This window comes from Oncorhynchus clarkii, chromosome 3 (genome assembly GCF_045791955.1).
Source record: "Oncorhynchus clarkii lewisi isolate Uvic-CL-2024 chromosome 3, UVic_Ocla_1.0, whole genome shotgun sequence".
Taxonomy (NCBI): Eukaryota; Metazoa; Chordata; class Actinopteri; order Salmoniformes; family Salmonidae; genus Oncorhynchus; species Oncorhynchus clarkii.
In genome coordinates this window covers 28,193,368-28,217,405 of record NC_092149.1, presented here as the reverse complement: position 1 = coordinate 28,217,405, position 24,038 = coordinate 28,193,368, and the positions used below count along the sequence as shown (strand labels likewise).

General features: G+C 41.8%; 1 protein-coding gene across 1 annotated transcript in view; it reads right to left on the bottom strand.

Annotated features, from left to right (window-relative positions):
- Positions 1–322: 322 nt before the first annotated feature.
- LOC139385358 (soluble guanylate cyclase gcy-31-like) overlaps positions 323–24,038 on the bottom strand; it is a 203,466-nt gene continuing 179,750 nt past the window's right edge. Inside the window, exons 4-20 of the mRNA XM_071130460.1 lie at positions 17,357–17,533; positions 16,919–17,051; positions 16,618–16,792; positions 16,386–16,477; positions 15,571–15,828; positions 13,513–13,605; positions 11,042–11,189; positions 10,222–10,419; positions 9,790–9,910; positions 6,315–6,444; positions 5,829–5,975; positions 5,359–5,505; positions 4,974–5,130; positions 4,125–4,234; positions 1,768–1,857; positions 1,347–1,465; positions 323–1,107 (exon numbers count right to left, since the gene is read on the bottom strand). Coding sequence (XP_070986561.1) covers positions 705–1,107; positions 1,347–1,465; positions 1,768–1,857; positions 4,125–4,234; positions 4,974–5,130; positions 5,359–5,505; positions 5,829–5,975; positions 6,315–6,444; positions 9,790–9,910; positions 10,222–10,419; positions 11,042–11,189; positions 13,513–13,605; positions 15,571–15,828; positions 16,386–16,477; positions 16,618–16,792; positions 16,919–17,051; positions 17,357–17,533 — 2,698 coding nt within the window. The 3' untranslated portion in view covers positions 323–704. The remainder of the gene's footprint in view (positions 1,108–1,346; positions 1,466–1,767; positions 1,858–4,124; positions 4,235–4,973; positions 5,131–5,358; positions 5,506–5,828; positions 5,976–6,314; positions 6,445–9,789; positions 9,911–10,221; positions 10,420–11,041; positions 11,190–13,512; positions 13,606–15,570; positions 15,829–16,385; positions 16,478–16,617; positions 16,793–16,918; positions 17,052–17,356; positions 17,534–24,038) is intronic.

Sequence of the window (24,038 nt, the reverse complement as noted above, 5' to 3'; positions counted from 1 at the left end):
TTCCATCATTAAACACAGTATAAGAACTGTAACTTGGGTCAGACTTCTCAGAACTAGTTTATGCAAATAAAATACAACCATCTCTTGACATCTCATCTTCCTCTGTATACCAATCCATTGTGATCCTGTAATGTTTGTTTTCACCGACAGTAATAAACTGAACTTTACATTTATTGACATGTCCTTTCAACAACATGCACAAATCTGTGACATTAGCCAGGTGCTTGTATTACCAAAAGAGGCCCACTGTTTGACATGAGTATCGGTATATATTTGTTGGAAGATTAAAAAAAAATCAGCAATGTCACTTTTTTTATTTTAGGGGCATCAATGTTTCCTCTATTAATACTTAAGTGGGGTGGTCCGCCTTGAATAAATGGATGAATACATTACATTAGGTGTGGGCTGCCCTGAATGTTGCTGTGGGGACACTCAGGTCCTGCCTAAGGAAAAACATAGGATAAACAACAGGCGTCATACAATATATTGAACAGGAAGGCTGGCCAATAATCTGAGATGAGAAGTCTTGAACTCTGGCCTGGTCCATCTCACAGTAGGGAAAAACAAAAGGGATGTGACTGACCAGCGAAACCATGTTGAATTTCCTAATTGGTTAAGGTTCAAGGTTAGGGTCAGTTTCAGGGTTTGTCTTCACAGGACTGTCAATAAGATGCAGGCCAGTCACATTATTTTAGCCTCTCCTCTCACAGTAGGCAACAGGAAGTGCTGCGCATGGGAAGGTGGGCGGGCAGCTTGGTATGCTGCCTGAAGCTGTTCCTCTTGTTGTTGAGCACTGGGGCGGTGGTGGCCGGGGGGGCTGTGGGGGTCTCCTGGGCAGCAGCAGGAGGCACTGCACTCTCCTGCACCACATTGACCTGCTGCGGAGGAGCTTCGGGCTTGGCCGCGCCCCCTTTGTTGTTGTTCTTAGTGTTCTTTTTGACTTTCTTCTCCTGTGGCTCGGTGGGGTCTGTAGAGTCTTCGGGGGCGCCCTCTAGTGAAGGTAAGGGCTCTGCAGGCAGCTCTGTGGGGGTGGGCTTGCCCTCTGCCTGCTCCTCGTTGGGAATGTTCAGGTTGGAGGTGGAGCGCTTGGTGTTGGTGCAGGTGGACCTGTGTGTAAAAAAACATATTAAAACAATTACCACATACAGTATGTACAAAAGCAAAGCAAATTAGTAGCAGGTGTATTTTTCTTATGCAAGCCCTTCTCTCCACAAACAGGCTGATGTTGGAACATTACTATACAGTAGTGAAATTCAATGAACAGTTCACAGTCATATGAGATAGGGCATCTTGCAGTATATCCCTACAGAAGAGATTGGTGTTGCCTCCTCCCCTGCTCCACTTACCCATTGGAGCTCCTGTCCTCTGAGTCCTTCTGTTCACTGCTGTAGCGGAGCTCTGCTGGAGTCTTAAACGACAGGTCTTTCTTCCCCTTCAGCCAATATGTCTTCATGTAGCCTTTACCCTGTGATTGGACAGAATTTAGGCAGAAATAGTACCGTGTTCATGATCCTTATGTTCAATACCTGTCATAACTCAGCCAATGGATGGGCTGCAAATGACCATTTCAAGAGTTTTATCAAAATTCAAGTCTTGAAATGGTCATTTGCAGCCCATCCATTGGCTGAGTTGATCTCATCCATTGGCTGAAGAGATCAAAATATATTTTAATAGATAGATTTTAAAAATAGATTTAGTGTGGTGCATTTTTGTCTGTTTGGCAGGTGGAGCATCACACGGTGCCATGATGGAACATCATACACATACCTTCACAAAGATCTTTCCCCTCTCCTCAATTATGTAGGGCTCATGTTCCAAGTGGTCTTTGGTGGTCTGGCTTATGTGGATCTGCATGCCCTGTACAGACAGACACATAGAGGTTGATGGCTGACATCGTGCTAACTATTCAGCTCACTCAATGTCGCATTGGCCTACTTACAAAATAAATGATTTGCTATACAGTGCTAATTGATCGTGTCTATTGGGTAAATCCATTTGAATTCAATCAGTTTTTGACAGCACCCTTTTTTTTAAACAAATTTTTCCATAAAAATGTGTCCATTGTAGAAGTGCTCAGAAAGTGACCTTTGGACCTGAATGCCAAAACATTCAAGAGATAAAGTTGCTCAAAGTTGACCTATTCTGCATACCCCAGCATACCATGACATCCATGTCTTCATCACTGGGAAATAGAAACAGTTGATAATTGGTATAATTTAAAAGCTTACAAACAGGATTGTCAAACTATTTGACACATTTTTTTTAAAGTATGTAATTCTTTCTTTAACCTTAAACGTCAATTATCAAAGAATGCATTTACAATTTAAAAAAAAAAAATGTTATATTCACATACATTGTAGCTTAGACCCTATTTGACATCTGAGATTTTTGTGTTGTGACCAATGTTCCCACTAAGCTGCGCATGGGCACGCAGCTCCCCGGGACTGCCACTCAGAAGAAATATCAGCATGCGCAGAGAAGCAAGAGATTGACCTTCACTCAACTATCTAGAGTTTTCCCCATTAGTTAACACTATCAACATTTCCCCTTTACTGTGGGAATTGTGATTGAATCAATGCAATATTAGCCACATTAAAGGCAATATACTGAAACACAACAAAGTATGCAAAACTACCTATGCAAGAGATTTTGTTGTAGGCAGAACACATCGGAGTAAGTTTCTATTGCAATGACAGGCACAACTCAGGCCCTTACTCTACACAGACCAGTGCGCCATAACCAATCAGAGCTGCAGTAGGCATATATGCAAATAGACCATTGCCATTTATGAATATCAAATTTATTTATATGGCCATTCTTACATCAGCTGATATCTCAAAGTGCTGTACAGAAACCCAGCCTAAAGCCCAAAACAGCAAGCAATGCAGGTGAATGAGCACGGTGGCTAGGAAAAACTCCTTAGAAAAGGCCAAAACCTAGGAAGAAACCGAGAGAGGAACCAGGCTATGAGGGGTGGCCAGTCCTCTTCTGGCTGTGCCGGGTGGAGATTATAACAGAACATGGCCAAGATGTTCAAATGTTCATAAATGACCAGCATGGTCAAATAATAATAATCACAGTAGTTGTCGAGGGTGCAGCAAGTCAGGACCTCAGGAGTAAATGTCAGTTGGCTTTTCCTAGCCGATCATTGGCTTTTCATAGCCGATCATGTGCCATTCACTTTGAACTGGACAGTGTTTACAGCATGGTTTACAGCGGTTGTGAGTAGACGCACTTGTTTTGAGATCAAAGCACATTTTTATGTGTTCATATCCTTTGCTAGTTAGTGAGTTATTAGCCCAGTTATAGATCATTTGTAGTCAGCAATAGGGGAGTGATTGCTTCCTACAAGAGCACAAAACGTACATTTCTAGACATCTTGAAAAGCGAGTCAGGTAAAGAGATTTTTTTTTGTCTTAAAGAGGCAGTGTTGTATTTTGAGATAGGGATGAATAACCTAAGTAGCCAATAGACAGAGGGTAGCATCATTTATCTGATTCTCTGTAATAATGGTACGGGAATAATTATGGGTCTTATTTTGTAAAGTGGTTTCTTGCATCAAACACATCATTTTCAGTCACCTTGTCTGAAGGACAAGTGGATAAACAGGTTAATGTCAAGTCCTGCATGTTTTTTTTCAAAAGTCTCATGGAATGTAGGCCTATATTGAACACCACACATTGGCTGCTACTATTTCCATGTAAACATTTTATGGGATGCATTTTCTCTATTGTTTTTGATGGTAGGCCACTTTGGTAGGCCTACATTATGATCAAATAGCCACAGTAGCCTACTTGACCACTGTTAAAACTAACTTAAACTGGATACAGCATCAGTGTTCACAGTAAATGCGAGCTGGAAGTTACACAGAATTTTCACAACATTCAAGTTTGCGCTCAGCAGACCTGAAATTTGCTCAGTGCCTACATTTCTTTGAGGGAACTTTGGTTGTGACCACCATTGGTTGAGACACAACATGCTCTTGAATACAGAGTGGGTGTCAATTGTAGAAATATAACATGTATGGAACCTTTTGTTTAAATCAAAAGGAATGCTGTCAAAAAGTGATTTAATTCACATGGATTTACCCTATAGTGAGATTATGTTCTAATGTCAGAACTCACCACCCCGTTGCTCTCCATGCGGGAGGCAGTGTTGACGGTGTCTCCAAACAGACAGTAGCGAGGCATCTTCAGCCCCACCACCCCAGCCACCACCATCCCTGAGTGGATCCCTGAAGGGAAACAACACACAATGAAGTTAAACTGCTTTACTGAACCTGGATCAGTGGCTATAGATTCAGGGTGCCTTAAGGAGTATAAATCTGGCAGCATTAACTGAGGAGCACAGTCAGGACATGGCAAGACAATATCAAGCCTTTGACTTCCTTTTGACTGGATTATAAAGAGACACCGTACAGTATGTGTATGCTTTATGTCTGTCATATGCAGGGTTGGGTAGGTTACTATATAAATGCAATCTGTTACAGTTACATGACCAACATTGTAATCAGTAATGTAACTTTTGTATTACCCAAACTCAGTAATGTAATCTGGTTACTTTTGAATTACTTTCCCCCTTAAGAGGCATTAAAGGAAGACAAAGGATCCATCAAACACATTTTGGTGTGTCATCATAGTGGTCTCTGACTTGTGGAACAAACTTAAACTTGCGCCTTTTTTTCAATGTTGAATTGAATGTCATTGAGAAAACAGAAAGGTGTCATAATGTATTTTGTTCCGCAATCGTCCTTTATGAATTTAAAAGTAATCCATGAAGTAATCATCTAGTTTTTCAAAAGTATCTGTAATCTGATTACAATATTTCTGCTAGTAATGTATTACAGGTACAGTTTTTTTGTAATCAGATTACATGTAATAATTATATTTCTATGGTAAGGCCCACTCCTGTCTACACTGTCTGTGCCATAAGAAATAGAGTGACTAGATTGTATTTCAATGGTCTCTGCTCACCGACTCTGATCTGGATGTTGTCTCCAGTGGAGGGGTCTTTGAGGTGGTCGATGGAGCTCAGCATGTCCAGGGCCATGTCACATATGTGGTGGGCATGGAAGGTTGTCTTATTGGGCACGCCTGCCACCACCATGTAGGCATCTCGGATGGTCTCCACCTGAACCCAGGGGAATAAGAGTCAAGTAGTATGTTTAGAAGCATTACTGTATACATTATATCCTACCAATGAAATAAACTAAACATTCCACTTTGTAAAACATTGCAACAGCCACTCAATGCATGATAATAGAGTCTGTTCTCCTTTTTGGTCCAGCCAACCTTGGTTGAGTATTCAGGCATATTGTTCCCACAGAGGCCCTTGTTTTGTATTGTCCATGTCATTCACCTTGTAGACGTTGTGCTTCTCGCTGAGCGTGTCGAAGACGATGTAGATCTCGTTGAGCATGTCCACCACCTGCATGGGCGTGATGTGGATGCAGATCTCGTTGAACTTCACCACGTCACTGAACAGGATGGTCACGTCCGGGAACACCTGGGAAACGGAAAGGAAATACCAGCACACTTAAATGCTTGACATTTTACTGTGGTGTTTCTTCTGGTGTGATAGAAATGAGGTGGCTAGTTGGCTCCAGAATCTAATTGAGCCTTAATGTCATTGAATGTTTTGAGCCAACATGGAGGATAGTTTCCTCTACAAACTCTATGGCTGTGTCTGAAATGGCACCCTATTGCCTATATACTGCACTACTTTTGACCAGAGCCGGGGCCTATATAGTGCACTATATAGGGAAAGAGGTGCCATTTTGGATGCACCCTGTATATCTGTATATGTATCTGTAAATGTACGGCTAGTACCTGGCATGTCTCCAGGGCCGTGATACCCTTCCTGAGCCGGTCAGCCACAGCTTTGGGGATCATGGCGTAGAGGAGGGAGTCTCCTCTCTTCTTCTCCTCGTCAAGCTTCTTGATGATCTCCTGGAGCTGGGCATACTTCTGCTGCTCCTGGAGTGGGAGGAGCCACCAGAGAGAGAGAGCTTTCAGTCAACTAACTCCTCCTCATCCTCCTTCAAAGGCCTATCCAGCCCTGCGCTTGAGATGGTCTTTGCCTCTTCCTTTCAGTGTGAACTATACACTGCATATGTCTATTTGTAACTTTGAAAATGAAGCTGCCTATGAGCAGGACTGTGTGTGGGTATAGTAGTATGTCTTGCATACTTAGATGAGGCAAACTTGGGCCAGTTAGTACAGGAGTTATCTGATAACGTTAACAATGTACCAAGGTATGGTTGTGTGCTGTTCTAAAGGGTGGTATGTCATATATATGAAATGTGTATGGCTTACCTGGTCAAGAGCCAGCTGAAGTTCAGCCGACTGCTGTGTTCCGGCTAAGATGAGCTCTCGGCTGGAGTCATGGAGGTTCAGATCATTCACATAGACGCCCATTTTAATCATGTCCTCCACTGTCTCTATACTGGAAGAGGAAGAAAAAAGTGGAAGTGGAATGAGAGAGACAGCAAGGATGGGGTGAGTGGCTGAAAGGGAGATAAGAAGGGATTGGAAAGGTAGAGGGAAGTGGATAAATGGAACATGCAACAATTTCAATTATTTTACTGTTACAGATCATAACTAGCATAGGCCCACCCAATTGGGAGCCAGGCCCAGCCAATCAAAATGAGTTTTTCCCTCACAGAAGCTGATGTGGAGCTCCTGGGCTGGTGTGGTTACACGCGGTCTGTGGTTATGAGGTTGGATGTACTGACAAATCGTCTTAAACTTCCTGGCTTACTGTAGAGAAATGAACATTCAATTCTCTGGCAACAGCTCTGGTGGAAATTTATGCAGTCAACATGCCAATTGCAAGCTCGCTCAAAACTTAAGACATCTGTGCCATTGGGTTGTGTGACAAAACTGCACATTTTAGAGTGGCCTTTTATTGTCCCTAGCACAAGGTGCACTTGTGTAATGATCATGCCATTTAATCAGCTTCTTGATATACCAGACCTGTCAGGTGGATAGATTATCTTGACAAAGGAGAAATACTCACTAACAGGAATGAAAACAATCTTCTGCACAAAATTTGAGAAAAATAAGCTTTTTGTGCATACGGAACATTTCTCTGATCTTTTATTTCAGCTCATGAAACATGGGACCAAATACATTATATTATGCATACTGCACATATTTAGAGGCATACAGTAATATTATAAATATTGTATGTCGTTTTTATTATTTTCATATGCTAATAAACACAGACACAGCATAAGGTAAGGACTATCTAAGGTAAATGTTGAAGCCAAATTCCCTAACGTTCAGTCTCATTATGAATGTTTATGGCTTGTCTTATTAAAATCGTAAAATATAGATTTATTGAAATCTGTCCCGTCTGCTCCCGCTCCCCCTCTGGTGCTCAAGGTTGCCAGGTTGCTTATCATTACGCACACCTGTCACCATCATTACGCACATTAGCGCTTCATTGGACTCACCTGGACTCCATCACGTTATTAATTACCTCCCCTATATCTGTCACTTCCTCAGTTTCTTTCCCGAGTCAGCATTAATGTCATTATGTTTCCCTTGTCCGTGTTTTGTTTCATGTCGGTTATGTATTAAATATTAACTCCCTGTACTTGCTTCTCGTCTCCCAAGCGTCTGTTCTTACAAAAATCATGTTTTGGGATTTCTATTATGGTTATCATGGGTATTTGAAAGCAATCAAATCAAACTTTATTTGTCACATGTGCCGAATACAACCTTACTGTGAAATGTTTACTTGCAAGCCCTTAACCAACAATGCAGTTCAAGAAAGGGTTAAGAAATATTTACCAAATAAACTAAAGTAAAAAAAATATTAAAAGTAACAATAATGAGGCTATATGCAGGGGTACCGATACGGAGTCAATGTGCAGGTTAGTTGAGGTAATTTGTGCATGTAGGTAGGGGTAAAGTGAATATGCATATAGATAATAAACAGCGAGTAGCAGCAGTATTAAAATAAATGGGGGGGTGTCAATGTAAATGGTCCGGGTGGCCATTTGATTAATTGTTCAGCAGTCTTATGGCTTGGGGGAAGAAGCTGTTAAGGAGTCTTTTGGTCATAGACTTGGCGCTCTGGTACCGCTTGCCGTGCGGTAGCAGAGAGAACAGTCTATGACTTGGGTGACTGGAGTCTTCGCAATTTTTTGGGCTTTCCTCTGACACCGCCTAGTATATAGGTCCTGGATGGCAGGAAGCTTGGCCCCAGTGATGTACTGGGCCGTACACACTACCCTCTGTAGCGACTTACGGTCAGATGCCGAGCAGTTGCCATACCAGGCGGTGATGCAACCAGTCAGGATGCTCTCGATGGTGTAGCTGTAGAACATTTTGGGGATCTGGGGACCAATGCCAAATCTCCTGAGAGGGAAAAGGTGTTGTCGTGCCCTCTTCACGACTGTGTTGGTGTGTTTGGACCATGATAGTTCGTTGGTGATGTGGACACCAAGGAACTTGAAACTTTCCACTACAGCCAGGTCAATGTTAATTGGTGCCTGTTCGGCCCGCCTTTTCCCGTAGTCCACGATCAGCTCCTTTGTCTTACTCACATTGAGGGTCTAGGGTATCCGGGATGATGCTGTTGATGTGAGCCATGACCAGCCTTTCAAAGCACTTCATGGCTACCAACATGAGTGCTACGGGGCGGTAATCATTTATACAGGTTACCTTTGCTTCCTTGGGCACAGGGACTATGGTGGCCTGCTTGAACCATGTAGTTATTACAGACTCGGTCAGGGAGAGATTGAAAATGTCAGTGAAGACACTTGCCAGTTGGTCCACGCATGCTTTGAGAGTACACGTCCTGGTAATCCGTCTGGCCCCGCGGCTTTGTGAATGTTGACCTGTTTAAAGGTCTTGCTCACATCAGCTACCGAGAGCGTTATCACACAGTTGTACGGAACAGCTGGTGCTCTCATGCATGCTTCAGTGTTGCTTGCCTGGAAGTGAGCATAAAAAGGCATTTAGCTCATCTGGTAGGCTTGCGTCACTGGGCAGCTCGCGGCTGGGTTTCCCTTTGTAGTCCGTAATAGTTTTCAAGCCCTGCCACATCCGACGAGCGTCAGAGCCAGTGTTCAATCTTAATCCTGTATTGACACTTTGCCTTTTTAATGGTTCGTCTGAGGGCGTAGCAGGATTTCTTACAAGCGTCCGGATTAGTGTCCCACTCCTTGAAAGTGGCATCTCTAGCCTTTAGCTCGATGTGGATGTTGCCTGTAATCCATGGCTTCTGGTTGGAATATGTACTTCGTCGATGCACTTATTGATGAAGCCAATGACTGAGGTGGTATACTCCTCAATGCCATTGGATGAATCCCGGGAACATATTCCAGTCTGTGCTAGCAAAACAGTCCTGTAGCGCAGCATCCATGTCATCTGACCACTTCCGTATTGAGCGAGTCACTGGTACTTCCTGCTTTAGTTTTTGCTTGTAAGCAGGAATCAGGATGATAGAATTATGATCAGATTTGCCAAATGGAGCCTCACCTGGGTACACCCCCTTCTTCCCATGTTCCCCATCCCTATACCTATTTTGTGGTTTGGTATTATCGCTCAGGTAGGTCTGGATGGTCTATAGTAGATTAAATCTTTGTTTGTAAACTACCGTTTTATTTGTTTTTATACTATCGAAGCTTTGTATTCTCCTTTTTTGGTTGCTTTGTAAACGCGTCTGACCGTGGCATCACATAGCTGTAGCCTCAAGGCAAGTTTTGAATTGGATTACGTATTGCCTTTATAGTCAGATAAGGGCTAGGTACTGTAAGGATGTTGTGGGTGGCCTTACATGGGTGTACTGAGGAAGATGAGCGAGTCCCACTGGGGGACGTACTTCATTTGACCCTTCAGGTGGAGGGGCTTCTTGGGAGGTTCCCTCATATCCTCAAAGATAGTTTCACTGCACTTTCCTGGGGATGACGAAGAGCAGGGTGGGGTCATCCACAGACATAGAACGTGGAAACATTGGTTTAAATTTAGAATTGTCGTCTGTGCCATATTGTCACCAACAATTCCAAGACCATTTACACTCTAGTTATTCAAAATGGTATAGTTAATACTTTATTCAAAATAGACAGGGCAATCACTGATTCTGGCATTGTGTTGGATGTCTGTACCCCTTTCAAATGTAAGAGAACAAAGCTATGTAGCATGTAAGCTTATCTTGGTGAGCTGGACAGGTGGGAAGATGTGTGAAGGGCGAGGAAGAAGGGGTTCTCACCGGTGACAGTCTGGAAGGCAAGCAGCTCGATGTCCTCTCCCCCTGAGTTGGCTGAGCTGTTGTACTGAGTCAGAGCACTGCTGAACTCCTGGTCCCCCTTCATCTCCTCCACAGACTTCACATCTAATGAGCCAGAGGAAAGGAGGGAATGAATGACGGAGGGAGGGAATGACTGAGTTAGGGAGGGAGGATGGGTGGCTGAGTGAGTGAGTAACATTTGTTTAATGCACTTCACTTATGCGTGTAACAGCACTGACAGAGAGATTGGAAGACTTTAAAAGCCCACTGCAGTCAAAAATTTGATTTTCCTGTGTTATATATATATATAAATCTCCACACTATGAGGTTGAAATAATACTGTGAAATTATGAAAATTATGATAATACCCCTTTAGTGTAAGAGCTGTTTGAAAGAACTGCTTGAAATTTCAGACTTTTTGGTGGGATGGAGTTTTGGCCTGCCTGTTGACATCACCAGGCAGTAAGTTAAGTAAATAGACCAATAAGAGTTCCAAACCTCTCTGCAAATAACAGCTAGTTTTCAGTTGTCCACTCCCAGACAGTCCTAGCAAAATTCTTGCTTAAGAAATTGCTCTTCGTTAAGAAGCTACTTTTCATTTTAGTTGAAACAATCACAGTAACTTACTTAATTGTTTCCAAGATATGATTTGATATTGAGATAGATAAAAACTGCTGCATTGGACCTTAATTAATCAAAATCACCTAAACATTAGACATGTGCCAGAGATTGTTAGAGACAAAGTACTCCCCTCTCCTGTCGGTTGACTGTGGCGACGGGCGGACCCTTGACTTCTCTGTACTTCTCTCTTCCTCTCTCTTGGGTTTCTCGCTCTCCTCTTTTCCCTCGTCTTCCTTTTCCTTGCTCAGTTTAGGGACATTCACCTTCTGCTTGCTCTCCACCACAGCTTTGGACAGTAGCTCAAACACATTGTTAAGGTGGGTGTAGATCTGAGGGAAAGCATGGGAACAGATGACTTCATTCAAGTCCAGGGCCCGTATTCACAAAGCGTCTCAGTGTAGGAGTGCTGATCTAGGATCAGGTCCACACTGTCAATGTAACCTTATTTATTGTGACTATGAAGACAACATTGATCCTAGATCAGCACTCTTACTTTGAGATTATTTATTCTGAGACTGGCCCTGATATATGCAGACATAGTGAAGTTTAGCACAGTCATCATATTTCCCAAGTAAAAATAGCCTTTGAATGACAAAAACATCACCCATAATATTTGTACACTATTAAAAGGATCAGAATTGAGAAATGTTACCCTTTCTCTCATTTCTAACTATCAGGAAGCCTGAAAGAACAGGCTGAGTGGGCGGGGACCTTATATTCATGAGCTAGCCTTGACTGACAGCTCTTTGAAAACGCCCTTGTGGTCATTGTAACAAGGTAAACAATGGGCCACATCTCATTCCGAGCCTAAATTGTAGGCTCAACCCATTTTCTCTGCAAAATGCTCTCATAGTAAACAACTGTTGGATATCAGATTAACAGCAGCAACACACAATTGCATTTCTACTGTTTTAGAACTAATTACAATATACAGTTCACTGACATACTTCTTCACAAGAATTAGTAAAGCCTGAGTCACCTTAGAAGCTTACACATAAAATAAAGTACAAACAGCATATAATAAGTGAACTGGACAATTTATTGGTGCCTCAGCATTAAATCAAATAACATTTTATTGGTCACATACACATAGTTAGCAGATGTCATCGAGGGTGTAGCGAAATGATTGTATGTATTGATCAGACATTTATTTGATTATTTACATTAGGACAGCATAGCCCAAAACATTGATAAACATGAACACTCATGAGAAATAATGGTGAGAAATAGTGGTGAGACATCATTTGATAAAAACATTTTTTTATTAGAGCATAAGCCTAATATAGGCACCCAGCCACACTAGCGTCCAGGATCCCATTGTTTTGTACAATTTGTAACACTGATCTCCCATCCAAATGCTTGGACAAAAAAACATACAAATGAACAAAATGTGATATCATGTAAAAGTGAATTACTTTGGCTTTAGGTAATGCAACTAACCACAGAGATTGATGGGGAGGGGAGCGGGAGAGGAGCATCAACGCCATACAACACTCCTTCCGTGGCCTCCAACTGATTTTAAATGCTAGTAAAACTCTTCATGCTCTTTAACCAATTGCTGCCTGCACCCGCCCGCCCGACTAGCATCACCACTCTGGATGGTTCTGATGTAGAATATGTGGACAACTACAAATACCTAGGTGTCTGGTTAGACTGTAAACTCTCCTCCCAGACTCACAAAGCCCCATATACTACCCACCACTGCGACCTGTATCCTCTCGTTGGCTGGCACTCACTACATATCTGGGGCGGCAGGGTAGCCTAGTGGTTAGAGCATTGGACTAGGAACCGGAAGGTTGCAAGTTCTGTCGTTCTGCCCCTGAACAGGCAGTTAACCCACTGGTCCTAGGCTGTCATTGAAAATAAGAATTTGTTCTTAACTGACTTGACTTGGTTAAATAAAGGTAAAATATATATTTTTAAATCTGTCGCCAAACCCACTGGCTCCAGGTCATCTATAAGTCTTTATTAGGTAAAGCCCCGCCTTATCTCAGCTCACTGGTCACCATAGCAACACCCACACGCTCCAGCAGGTATATTGCACTGGTCATCCCCAAAGCCAACACTTCCTTTGGCCTCCTTTCCTTCCAGTTCTCTGCTGCCAATGACTGGAACGAATTGCAAAAATCTCTGAAGCTGGAGACTTATATCTCCCTCTCTAACTTTAAGCATCAGCTGTCAGAGCAGCTTACACACTGTTAGCTTAGCACTGTTACTGTATACAGCCAATCTGTAAATAGCACACCCAACTACCTCATCTCCATATTATTACTTACCCTCTTGCACCCCAGTATCTCTACTTGCACATCATCATCTGCTCATCTATCACTCCAGTATTAATGCTAAATTGTATTATTTTCACCTCTATGGCCTATTTATTGTCTACCTCCCTACTCTTCTACATTTGCACACACTGTACATAGATTTTTCTATTTTTATTTGATTTTGTGTTATTGACTGTATGTTCGTTTATGTGTAACTCTGTTGTTGTTTTTGTCGCACTGCTTTGCTTTATCTTGGCCAGGTCGCAGTTGTAAATGAGAACTTGTTCTCAACTAGCCTACCTGGTTAAATAAAAGTGAAATAATTTTTAAAAAAGGGGGGAGGGGCAGCAAGTACCTCGCTTCAATCAAGCAGACTTCAGTCACCCACTTGACTACAGTCATTCCCAAGATTGAAGCGGGACACAAATCCAGCTATGGCCTCCTCCTTGTCAGGCCTCTCACACTGGGCAAAACAGGGAACCTGGGATGGACAGCACACACAGCTTCCCCACATACTGTAACATGCTGGCTCAAGAGTGACCTAGTTGAAGTGGAGATCCAGGAGCCCGTTTACGGAGCCTGTAATGTTTTTGAAAAGGGAAATGTTTGCTAAATGGGTAGTGAATTTATTTTCCTTTTATTTACTGTTCCGAGTTACGTTGCTATCGATTCTTTGATGTAGTGATCTATTCATTCTACAATGTGTTTTCTGGTGTTTTTGAAGTATTCCATTTGAAATATGCAATTGTGCACTTTTTTGTGACATTTTTCAATGTTTGTATTTTTTATTTTTGTCTGCCTGAAATGTTTAATTGGTGCAGATTTGAAATAAACTGTGGTGTAAAGTACTTAAGTACTACTTAAGTTATTTGTTGGTGTATCTATATTTGTGAACATTTTTACTTCACTACATTCCTAAAAGAAAATAATGTACTTTTTTCTCCATTCATTTTCCCTGACACCCAAAAGTTAGCTTTACATTTGGAATGCTTAGCAGGACAGGAAAATGGTCCAATTCACAAACTTATGAAGAGAACATCCCTGGTCATCTCATCTGCCTCTGATCTGGCGGACTCACTAAACACAAATGCTTCGTTTGTAAATTGTCTGAGTTTTGGAGTGTGCCCCAGGCTATTAGTAAATAAAATCACAAGAAAACTGTGCCTTCTGGTTTGCTTAATAAGTCATTTGAAATGATTTATACTTTTACTTTTGATACTTAAGTATATTTAAAATGAAATACTTTTAGACATTTAGTCAAGTAGTATTTTACTGGGTGACTTTCACTTTTACTTGAGTAATTTTCTATTAACATATCTTTACTTTTACTCAAGTATGACAATTGGGTCCTTTTTCCACCACTGGAAATGAATAAATGATGTACAGTATTTTTGGTCTGTCTTCACATGTTTCACAGCATTCCTGCTGTGGTGGTTGCCTGGAAAGCTGTGCAGACAAAATAGATGTTGGATTTTCAAAAATGTCTATCATTACAGCTTGATGATAGTGAAAAGACAAAAGTAGATGGAAAGTGAAAATAATAATGATACTTACATTATGGTCAGCGCTTGCAAGATCCACTGTTCCAATGTCAATGATGGTATTGCATCCGTCTTTAGGATTAGCTTCCTGGCAAGGCCAATCGAATATTCTCCACAATTGATAAAGCAACTTCGCTCCAAATGTGCACTGCACACCCGTAACATAATTGTAATTTTCGTGCAGCCTGTCCTCACAAAATTAAAATGAGATATTGCTGTCGGATATCTTCCTTCTTCAGAAAATAGTGTAACGTTAAATGTACACTATAGCATCTTGTTACAATGTGTTTTTTTGCCGGCATGCGGGTAAGTAGCTTGATAGCTAACAGTCACACCACAGATAAAAGGCTACCAGTATATTTAAAATATATATATATTACTTGGTCACGCGTTCTGCTTGAGCTAGCTATAAGCACCTTGCCTACAGTTTGTAAACAAAGCCAAAGCAAACCGTAGGAACACATGCAATGACGCTCTTAAGGCGGTACATATTTAAATTAGTTGAGATCATAAGACGCTACCATTGGTGTATTACATTTCCGGCTTTATGTGACGTTGGATAAAGCAGGAAGTAAATCCTTAGTAATGCCTGACTGAATCCAAGCGTTTGACATGGGGAAGGGGACCAGTAACTTTATTATCAAACTTTATCAGTGTGCCAGCTACAGTAATTTTTCATACTTGGGTTACTCTACTTTGTGTTGGTTTCATCCAAATATCATCCAATGTGATGAAAAACACGATTTCCACTGTTTGGACCATTAAAGGGGGTTTTGTTGAATGTAACTAAATAATCCAAATATCCACTAAAAAACTCTGGATTGACAACAATAGCCTAGGTAAGTGGAAAAACCATACCAAATGTAACAGAACCCTCACCCCCCTCTCTTCTCTCCTGTACTCACGTTGTCCCAGCTGAACTCCAGCATGGGCCGCACCAGGGTGAACTCTTCGTTGACCTTCTTGCCCTGCAGGTCGGAGAAGACCTCCTTTAGACCGTCCCCGATGCGGTACATGGTCATGTCCCGGCGGAAGATCACGCTAAAGGGAAACATGTCGAAAAAGATGCCCCTCTTCATGGGTAGCTTCTCATACCCCGGGGCCGTCTTCTGCTGGGGCATGCGGTGCTTGAAGGCAGCGTTGTCAAAGTTCATCTTGTAGATCTGCGGCAAAGAGACATTGAAGGTAATCATGGCGACGCAGCTGTGAGGGTCTTAAGGTTGTAAAGATCTTGACAATGGGGCCAGACACTAAAGTTATTTGACAATGGGGCCAGACACTAAAGTTGTTTGACAATGGGGCCAGACACTAAAGTTGTTTGACAATGAGGCCAGACACTAAAGTTGTTTGACAATGAGGCCAGACACTAAAGTTGTTTGACAATGAGGCCAGACACTAAAGTTGTTTGACAATGGGGCCAGACACTAAAGTTGTTTGACAATGGGGCCAGACACTAAAGGTGTTTGACAATGGGGCCAGACACTAAAGTTGTTTGACAATGGGGCCAGACACTAAATGTGTTTGACAATGGGGCCAGACACTAAAGTTGTTTGACAATGGGGCCAGACACTGAAGTTGTTTGACAATAGGGCAAAGAGTAACACTTGGAAAGTGATGCAGTCCTAGGTCTAGGTCGGAGGAGTTACTTGCACGTGTGCTGGCGTGTACATAACGTTGTTCAAAAGAAGTAGCTTCAGAAAGGTAGATGTACAGTACATACCACATATGTCATCTTTTCAGTCTCCTCTTTGGACAGGATCTCAACTTCAATGTCTGTGTTGTAGAACTGCCTTCCCACTTGAGACAGCTGGCCTACAGTATGGGAAGAGAGAAAAAGTATTTTTACAGATTGGGGATGTGTGACATGAACCCTATGTATAGTATTACCAAATATAGTGCTTCCAGAAAAATCGTTTTTGCTATGTTTGTCCTCTGTGGTGCTCCCTACCTACCTTTGACAAACTGGGTGAAGCCCTTGCGGGTGCTGCGGTAGTGCAGGGTGAGGCTGGTCTCACACTCCTCCTCCACACAGAAGCTGGGAGGCTGCACCTTGGGGAAGGAGAAGCGAAAGTACTCGTGCAGGTTGTCCAGCTCATTGATGAAGTCACGCACATTACGCCCCAACACCTGGATGAATGGATAAGGGATTAATTATGATATTACACACACACCAGTGTATTGAACATTGATTAGGGCCAATTATGCCTAGTGTTAACTCAGACACTTGAGGAGGGCCACTAAACACTAGGTCACCTTGAGAATCCTCTCGTAGCCGTAGTTCCCGATCCTCTTCACCATGTAAACCCCGAAGGCATACATGAGCTCATCATGGGTCTTCCCCAGGACCTCGCCTGCTGCCTTGGCCAGCCGCAGGATCAGGTTGTCACTGCAGGGAAGAAGGAGGATACCTAGATATGACATTTACATGGACATTTGAGTCATTTAGCAGATGCTCTTATCCAGAGTGACTTACAATTAGTGCATTCATTGACCGGTTGTCTATGTGTGTGTTATGTATTGATGGTCTATGTAAACTTGATGCGCTTTTGCCAAGTCTGTCAGGAAAGAGATTCAAGTGAAACCTCAAGTGACTTCCCTTCCTGGTAAAGTTAGAATATAAAGTAAATATGACTCATATGATGGCTACAGAGAAATAGTTAGCTCCGACAGTTAGATGGGATATGGCCGTACTTGTACATCTGATGGCGGACAAACTTGAGATGCGGTATCTCTGCCCGGGCCTCTATCAGCCTCCATACATCCTCTCCGTACGACTCGTTGATATAATCATTCACCGCTTCCAAGTACAGGCCGTACATCTTAAGGGGGTTGGGAACCTCCAGATTTCTGCCAAGTTTAACTGCTTTACTGAGGAATGGTAAGGAAAGACCTGCAGTCTGAGTCATTTTGCATATAGGATGAACTAGATGTTAAAAACTATGAAGTCCCTCATTATACATTGTCACAAAATGTTTTCAAAAACAATAAATCATCCCTTTTGGGTATTTTGAATAGGATTGACATGAAACAATATGAATGAGGTTTTCAGACAGAGCAAGATTCTCCCCTTTGAAATCTTGCTCTACTCTCAGCTCTATTCTAGGACTAGCACATGTGCAGTACTTGCATTTCACATGTAGTATTTAAAAAAAAAATCAATCTCACCTATATCACAAACACATTTTCACATGCACACAAATCATGCATACATATACAGGCATAATGAGCTACTTTACACTCTTACCCTGAGGTCTGAGTGTCAGGTAACCTCCTCAAACACCTCCCTACCCAAGCACACTGTTACACAATACTCTTTTGTCAGTGTTGATCAGAATACTTTTAGAATAGCAGAAGATTATCCTTTAAAGACTCATCTTTAAATAAGACACTACACTGCACAGTACTGCCTCTAGTCTATGGCACCTCGGACCTAAAATTGTCCGGAATCTATGTTCCACAGCATTTAGCCAGCTAACACAGATGTTTACCCATAGTATATCAAAGGTTTTCCCAAAGAAAAAGCAGAAGAAGAGGGTGAAAATATGAGTCCCTTACCTGCAGTCCCTCAGTGGTATGTAATTCGCTGGTCCAACTGTGGGAGCGAACACCAAAATGCTGCTCCCTGCTCTGACTGGCCAAACACCTGCTCGTGACACTGGCCCTCTTCAGACACTTCTCTGTCAAGTCAATGGGTGGCAGGGCCTAAAATAAGAGTGCCAAGGCATGTTTCTGGCAGCTACCAAAGAAAAGGTAATAGTGGTGACTTTCTAGCTCGCTGAAGGCATAGCAGGCCAATGTGTGTGTGTGTGTGTGTACTGTGCTGTAAGTCTGTGTTTGGATCTTGGTTATGAATGCCAAAGGGAAAAGTGTGTGGGCTTATTGTGGGGAATATCTTAAGAGGGGAATGCCCCCCTGTGATATAAGTCTAAATGTTTTAAATAAATCAACATACTGTCTAGTTGTACATATAGGGCTATGGACTATGAAGTGCAAATATAAAATCCGTAGGCTCTATAGGCCTAGTTCATGGGATGGGCAACATCTGGACCAGCCCTTCAATGGATTTTTGGGGGGTTTGATTTGTACATAAAAAAAAAATAATTCAATTGCAGGCCGGACAAAGAGAAGATATTTAAAGATATAAATATGTACCTACCAGGTTTTAGAAGTGCAAGTGTAACCTGTAGTCGTTTTTTAATCCAAAATGTAAAAAAAAAATAAAAAAAGGTAATGTGCATTGGTGTACCCTTAGCTTGTGAACCGCTCTATTATAGTGCTATGCTAAGCGCACCCGTTTTCAGAACCCGCGGGAAAATTGTGTCAATTTAATTTGGATTGAGAAAGCCATGTGAGTGTAAATACGGATGGATTGAGAAAGCCATGTGAGTGTAAATACGGATGGATTGAGAAAGCCATGTGAGTGTAAATACGGATGGATTGAGAAAGCCATGTGAGTGTAAATACGGATGGATTGAGAAAGCCATGTGAGTGTAAATACAGATGGATTGAGAAAGCCATGTGAGTGTAAATACAGATGGATTGAGAAAGCCATGTGAGTGTAAATACAGATGGATTGAGAAAGCCCTGTGAGTGTGAACATGTTCTTGATGGTGATAGTATGCTTACCTTTAAAACGTTTCTATTCTATAGCCCTCGGCTAATGTAAATTCGTTACGAGCAGCCCTGCTTATTGAGGCAATGGTTTTGCCTGTTCTGTAAACTCTGAAGGGAAGAGTATATATCAGCTATGTTGTTATCCTATAGGGCAGGCTACAGGCATATTGTCCAAGTAGGTCCAAATCTATCCGTAGCCTGTTTCCAAAAGCCAAATCATTTGAGACTGAGAACAGGTTGGTTTGAAAAACTACTAAAACTATAGTTTTATTTTCTTAATAATAAAAAAATGTATTCACAGATATAGTGCACCAGCCTTACCACTTTTGGCCTAGGCGGTCACAGCCTTCCTGCGTCCCGCGCTCAAAAGCAAGCCAATGATACAATTATAAACACTTAATTTTCGAAGCTTTAGTTCTGTTGTAAAGCAGTGTAACGGTGCCCCTTAGCGAATATTTATAAAAAAGTAGATGAGCGCATTAAAACTCACTCAGTTGTCGGTCGAGCCTATTCTGTCTGTGTGTTGTGTTACAGACGCACGCCTGTAACACAACACACAGACAGAATAGGCTCGACCTACAGCTGACTTGGTTTTCATGCGCTCATCTACTTTTCTCTAAATATTCGCTAGGGGGCACCGTTACAACGCTCTCCATTCAAATGAAAACATCAATGGACGTCACCAGAGAGAGAAACTACATTACAACTTGTGATGGGCATTCGGAGTCTTTTCGATTGGCTCCGTTCACATAAAAGAGCCGGCTCATTTGGTTCCCAAACAACTCTTCTTTTAAAAATGCCTTAAAATCTACATAGAACCATGAAACAAATAACAAATATCCATTACAAATCCAAAAAAGTAGGCTACCATTATGTCAGATCTTGAAATTTTCGTAGTAGCTGCTGATTACTTCACATCCTTAATGCTCCTGTGAGTGTCTATGATAATCTTAGAACAACTTGTTTGACCACGGAAGTTCTGTCTGCTCTGCCAACCATTCCCATCATAACCTACAGCTCTTCAAGGCCTACCTGTTGTTACAAAGAGGAAACTCAAAGACAGACGCATTTTAATTTGGGATCTTATGTATTATTCATGCACTGGAACCAAATGTAGGCTAACAAATTGTTTATTGAATCAATGGCAGAAATTAGCCCTTATAATGCCAGCCAGGTCCTCCTGTATGTGGTGATACTTCTTCAACAAGATTACTTTAATCTATTCCAACCACAAATGGCCCCTCTCCCACTCTCTACAACAATATGACAGGTGTGTGGTGAACCAGAGATAGTTATTTTATTTTGTGTGATATTAAGCATCTTCTTCCACATTTCCTGCCAGAGCTGGATTTCCTCCCTTTCTCACTCTCGCCACCTCTTCCTTTATTCCAGGTGTTACTGTCTTATTTAATGGCCTCTCTACAACTGTGCAGGAGCGACCCAGGAGGTCTGTTGCTGCCTCTAAGCTGGTAAATGGAGGAAGATAACAATGTGCTGTTGGTGCCAAGAAGTATCTCTCCACACAGATGCCTAAAGACAATTATTTTAAAGATTTTGCTTTGATTTCAGCTATATTACATCATGTAGTACCTGTGTAAAGGGACTGTAGTTTCTGAAAGCAGCCCAGTCCATTCAAATGATATCTGAAATGGTAGTGTGCAACTGCACACGCTGATCTGTCATCTGCACTCAATGCTACTTTCCAAAGCCCCCCCCCATTCCTTGCTTGTTATCTTAGAAGGAGTTATCAGCCTCAACCAGCTTAACTGGTGGATGATTTGATCACAAGGGTGCCAGGTGGAAGAGACCATGCATAGTGCATACCTGATTCCGCACACCTAAGTTGGCTGCATAAATGGTCTGCTCCATTGAAAGAGTGATACAATTGTAAATCCTGTAGTAAAACTGGGCCGTGACTGCACAATAGCTGTATGGATGATTCACAGGATGGGGCAAATGGAAATCTCAGCTACGGTGCTGTAACTATTGTGCCCTGTAGTTGAATACTTAATAGGAGTCTATCCGGCTCCCATCTCTCAATCTCCTCCCTTATCACTTTCCCAGCCAACAATGTGCCATATTTCTCTCCCTCAATCCCATGATACCAGCCTCTTATTGGTTTTACTGTATACACAGCAGCAGAGGTAGCAGCTACTCTAGCTGAATGTTAACAGCAATGGCGATGGGGCGAATTGTGTGGCTTTACTGTATACTTACGTCTGTCTGTCTGTCTGTCTTTTCCCCATTTTCCTCTTTCCCTTTCCACACTTTTTACACTCTTTTTTTCACTCTCATCTGTCCCAGTCTCAATACATTCTCTCTCTCTCTTTCTCTCTCTGTCTCTCTCTCTCTCTGTCGCTCTCTCTCTGTCTCTCTCTTCCCTCATCCCTGCAGAGATGCTGTACTGTAGCTAGCTATATTGTTATGGGTCGCACTAATACTTAATACTCTTATCTTCCCTCCCTCTCTGCATTAGTTTATTGAATCTTCCAGGGCAGTTTAGAAAGCATGGTGTAGGGCGGTCCGTTATTCCTTTGCATTGATTTCTATGTGAGTCGGTGTGGTGAGAAGCTAATAGTCCCTGACAAATCACAGCTCCCATTTCCTCGCTCTCTACAAGGCCTTTTCAGTAGCCGCCAATGGAAACACAGTCCTCTTGGAGGTGCAGAAATGGTGTCAAAGCCTAACAAAGGCAGTTGTAAAACGAAGGAAAAAACTGACTGCTGAGAAAAAGAAAGAAATATTCTGGAGTCTGCATATAAATATTCCATTAACTTTACCCGGCTCTATAACAGTGTGTTTATGCGTTCAGTGCCCTGAATTTGAAATGAAATTATTGCAAGGGGGAGAAAAAAAGTAGCCGTTTCCTTCTTCCAATTTTTCCCTCTTCCTTTTTTTGCCCTTCTCCTTATCAAGGGTGACACTAATCCAATTTCGACTTGGCTTGTGACAGCTCTAGCATGGTTTTGTATACTGATTCCCCCCTCCCTGTTCATTCTGTTCATTCACACACACACACACACACACACACACACACACACACACACACACACACACACACACACACACACACACACACACACACACACACACACACACACACACACACACACAGCATTGTTAGCATTACGATTTCCCCATTGCCCTATCTGAATGACTGAATGAATAAATTACATTGTATTTTATTTTCAAATGGCGAGTTGTCAATAGAGGTCGACCGATTTATGATTTTTCTACGCCAATACCGATTATTGGAGGACAAAAAAAAGTCGATTCCGATTAATCGGCCAATTTTTATTTTATTTGTAATAATGACAATTACAACAATACTGAATGAACACTTATTTTAACTTAATATAATACATCAATAAAAATCAATTTAGCCTCAAATAAATAATGAAACATGTTCAATTTGGTTTAAATAATGCAAAAACAAAGTGTTGGAGAAGAAAGTAAAAGTGCAATATGTGCCATGTAAAAAAGTTAACGTTTAAGTTCCTTGCTCAGAACAAGAGAACATATGAAAGTTGGTGGTTCCTTTTAACATGAGACTTCAATATTCCAAGGTAAGAGGTTTTAGGTTGTAGTTCAATAGTATCTATAGGACTATTTCTCTCTATACCATTTGTATTTCATATACCTTTGACAATTGAATGTTCTTATAGGCACTTTAGTATTGCCAGTGTAACAGTATAGCTTCCGTCCCTCTCCTCGCCCCTACCTGGGCTCGAACCAGGAACACATCGACAACAGCCACCCTCGAAGCAGCGTTACCCATGCAGAGCAAGGGGAACAACTACTCCAAGTCTCAGAGCGAGTGACGTTTGAAACGCTATTAGCGCGCACCCCGCTAACTAGCTAAGCCATTTCACATCGGTTACACCAGCCTAATCTCTGGAGTTGATAGGCTTGAAGTCATAAACAGTTCAATGCTTGAAGCATTGCGAAGAGCTGCTGGCAAAACGCACAAAAGTGCTCTTTGAATGAATGCTTACGAGCCTGCTGCTGCCTACCATCGCTCAGTCAGACTGCTCTATCAAATATCAAATCATCATTATAACATAACACACAGAAATACGAGCCTTTGGTCATTAATATGGTCATTAATATGGTCGAATCCGGAAACTATCATTTCGAAAAAAAAAAAGCGTTTATTATTTCAGTGAAATACGGAACCATTCGGTATTTTATCTAACGAGTGGCATCCCTAAGTCTAAATATTCTTGTTACATTGCACAACCTTCAATGTTATGTCATAATTACGTAAAATTCTGGCAAATTAGTTCGCAATGAGCCAGGCTGCCCAAACTGTTGCATATACCCTGACTCTGCATGCAATGAACGCAAGAGAAGTGACAAAATTTCACCTGGTTAATATTGCCTGCTAACCTGGATTTCTTTTAGCTAAATATGCAGGTTTAAAAATATATAATTCTGTGTATTGATTTTAAGAAAGGCATTGATGTTTATGGTTAGGTACATTTGTCCAACGAATGTGCTTTTTTTGCAAATGCGCTTTTGTTAAATCATCCCCCTGCATTGCATCGATTATATGCAAAGCAGGACATGCTAGATAAACTAGTAATATCATCAACCATGTGTCGTTATAACTAGTGATTATGATTGATTGATTGATTGATTGTTTTTTTATAAGATAAGTTTAATGCTAGCTAGCAACTTACCTTGGCTTCTACTGCATTTGTGTAACAGTCAGGCTCCTCGTGGAGTGCAATGAGAGGCAGGTGTTTAGCGCGTTGGA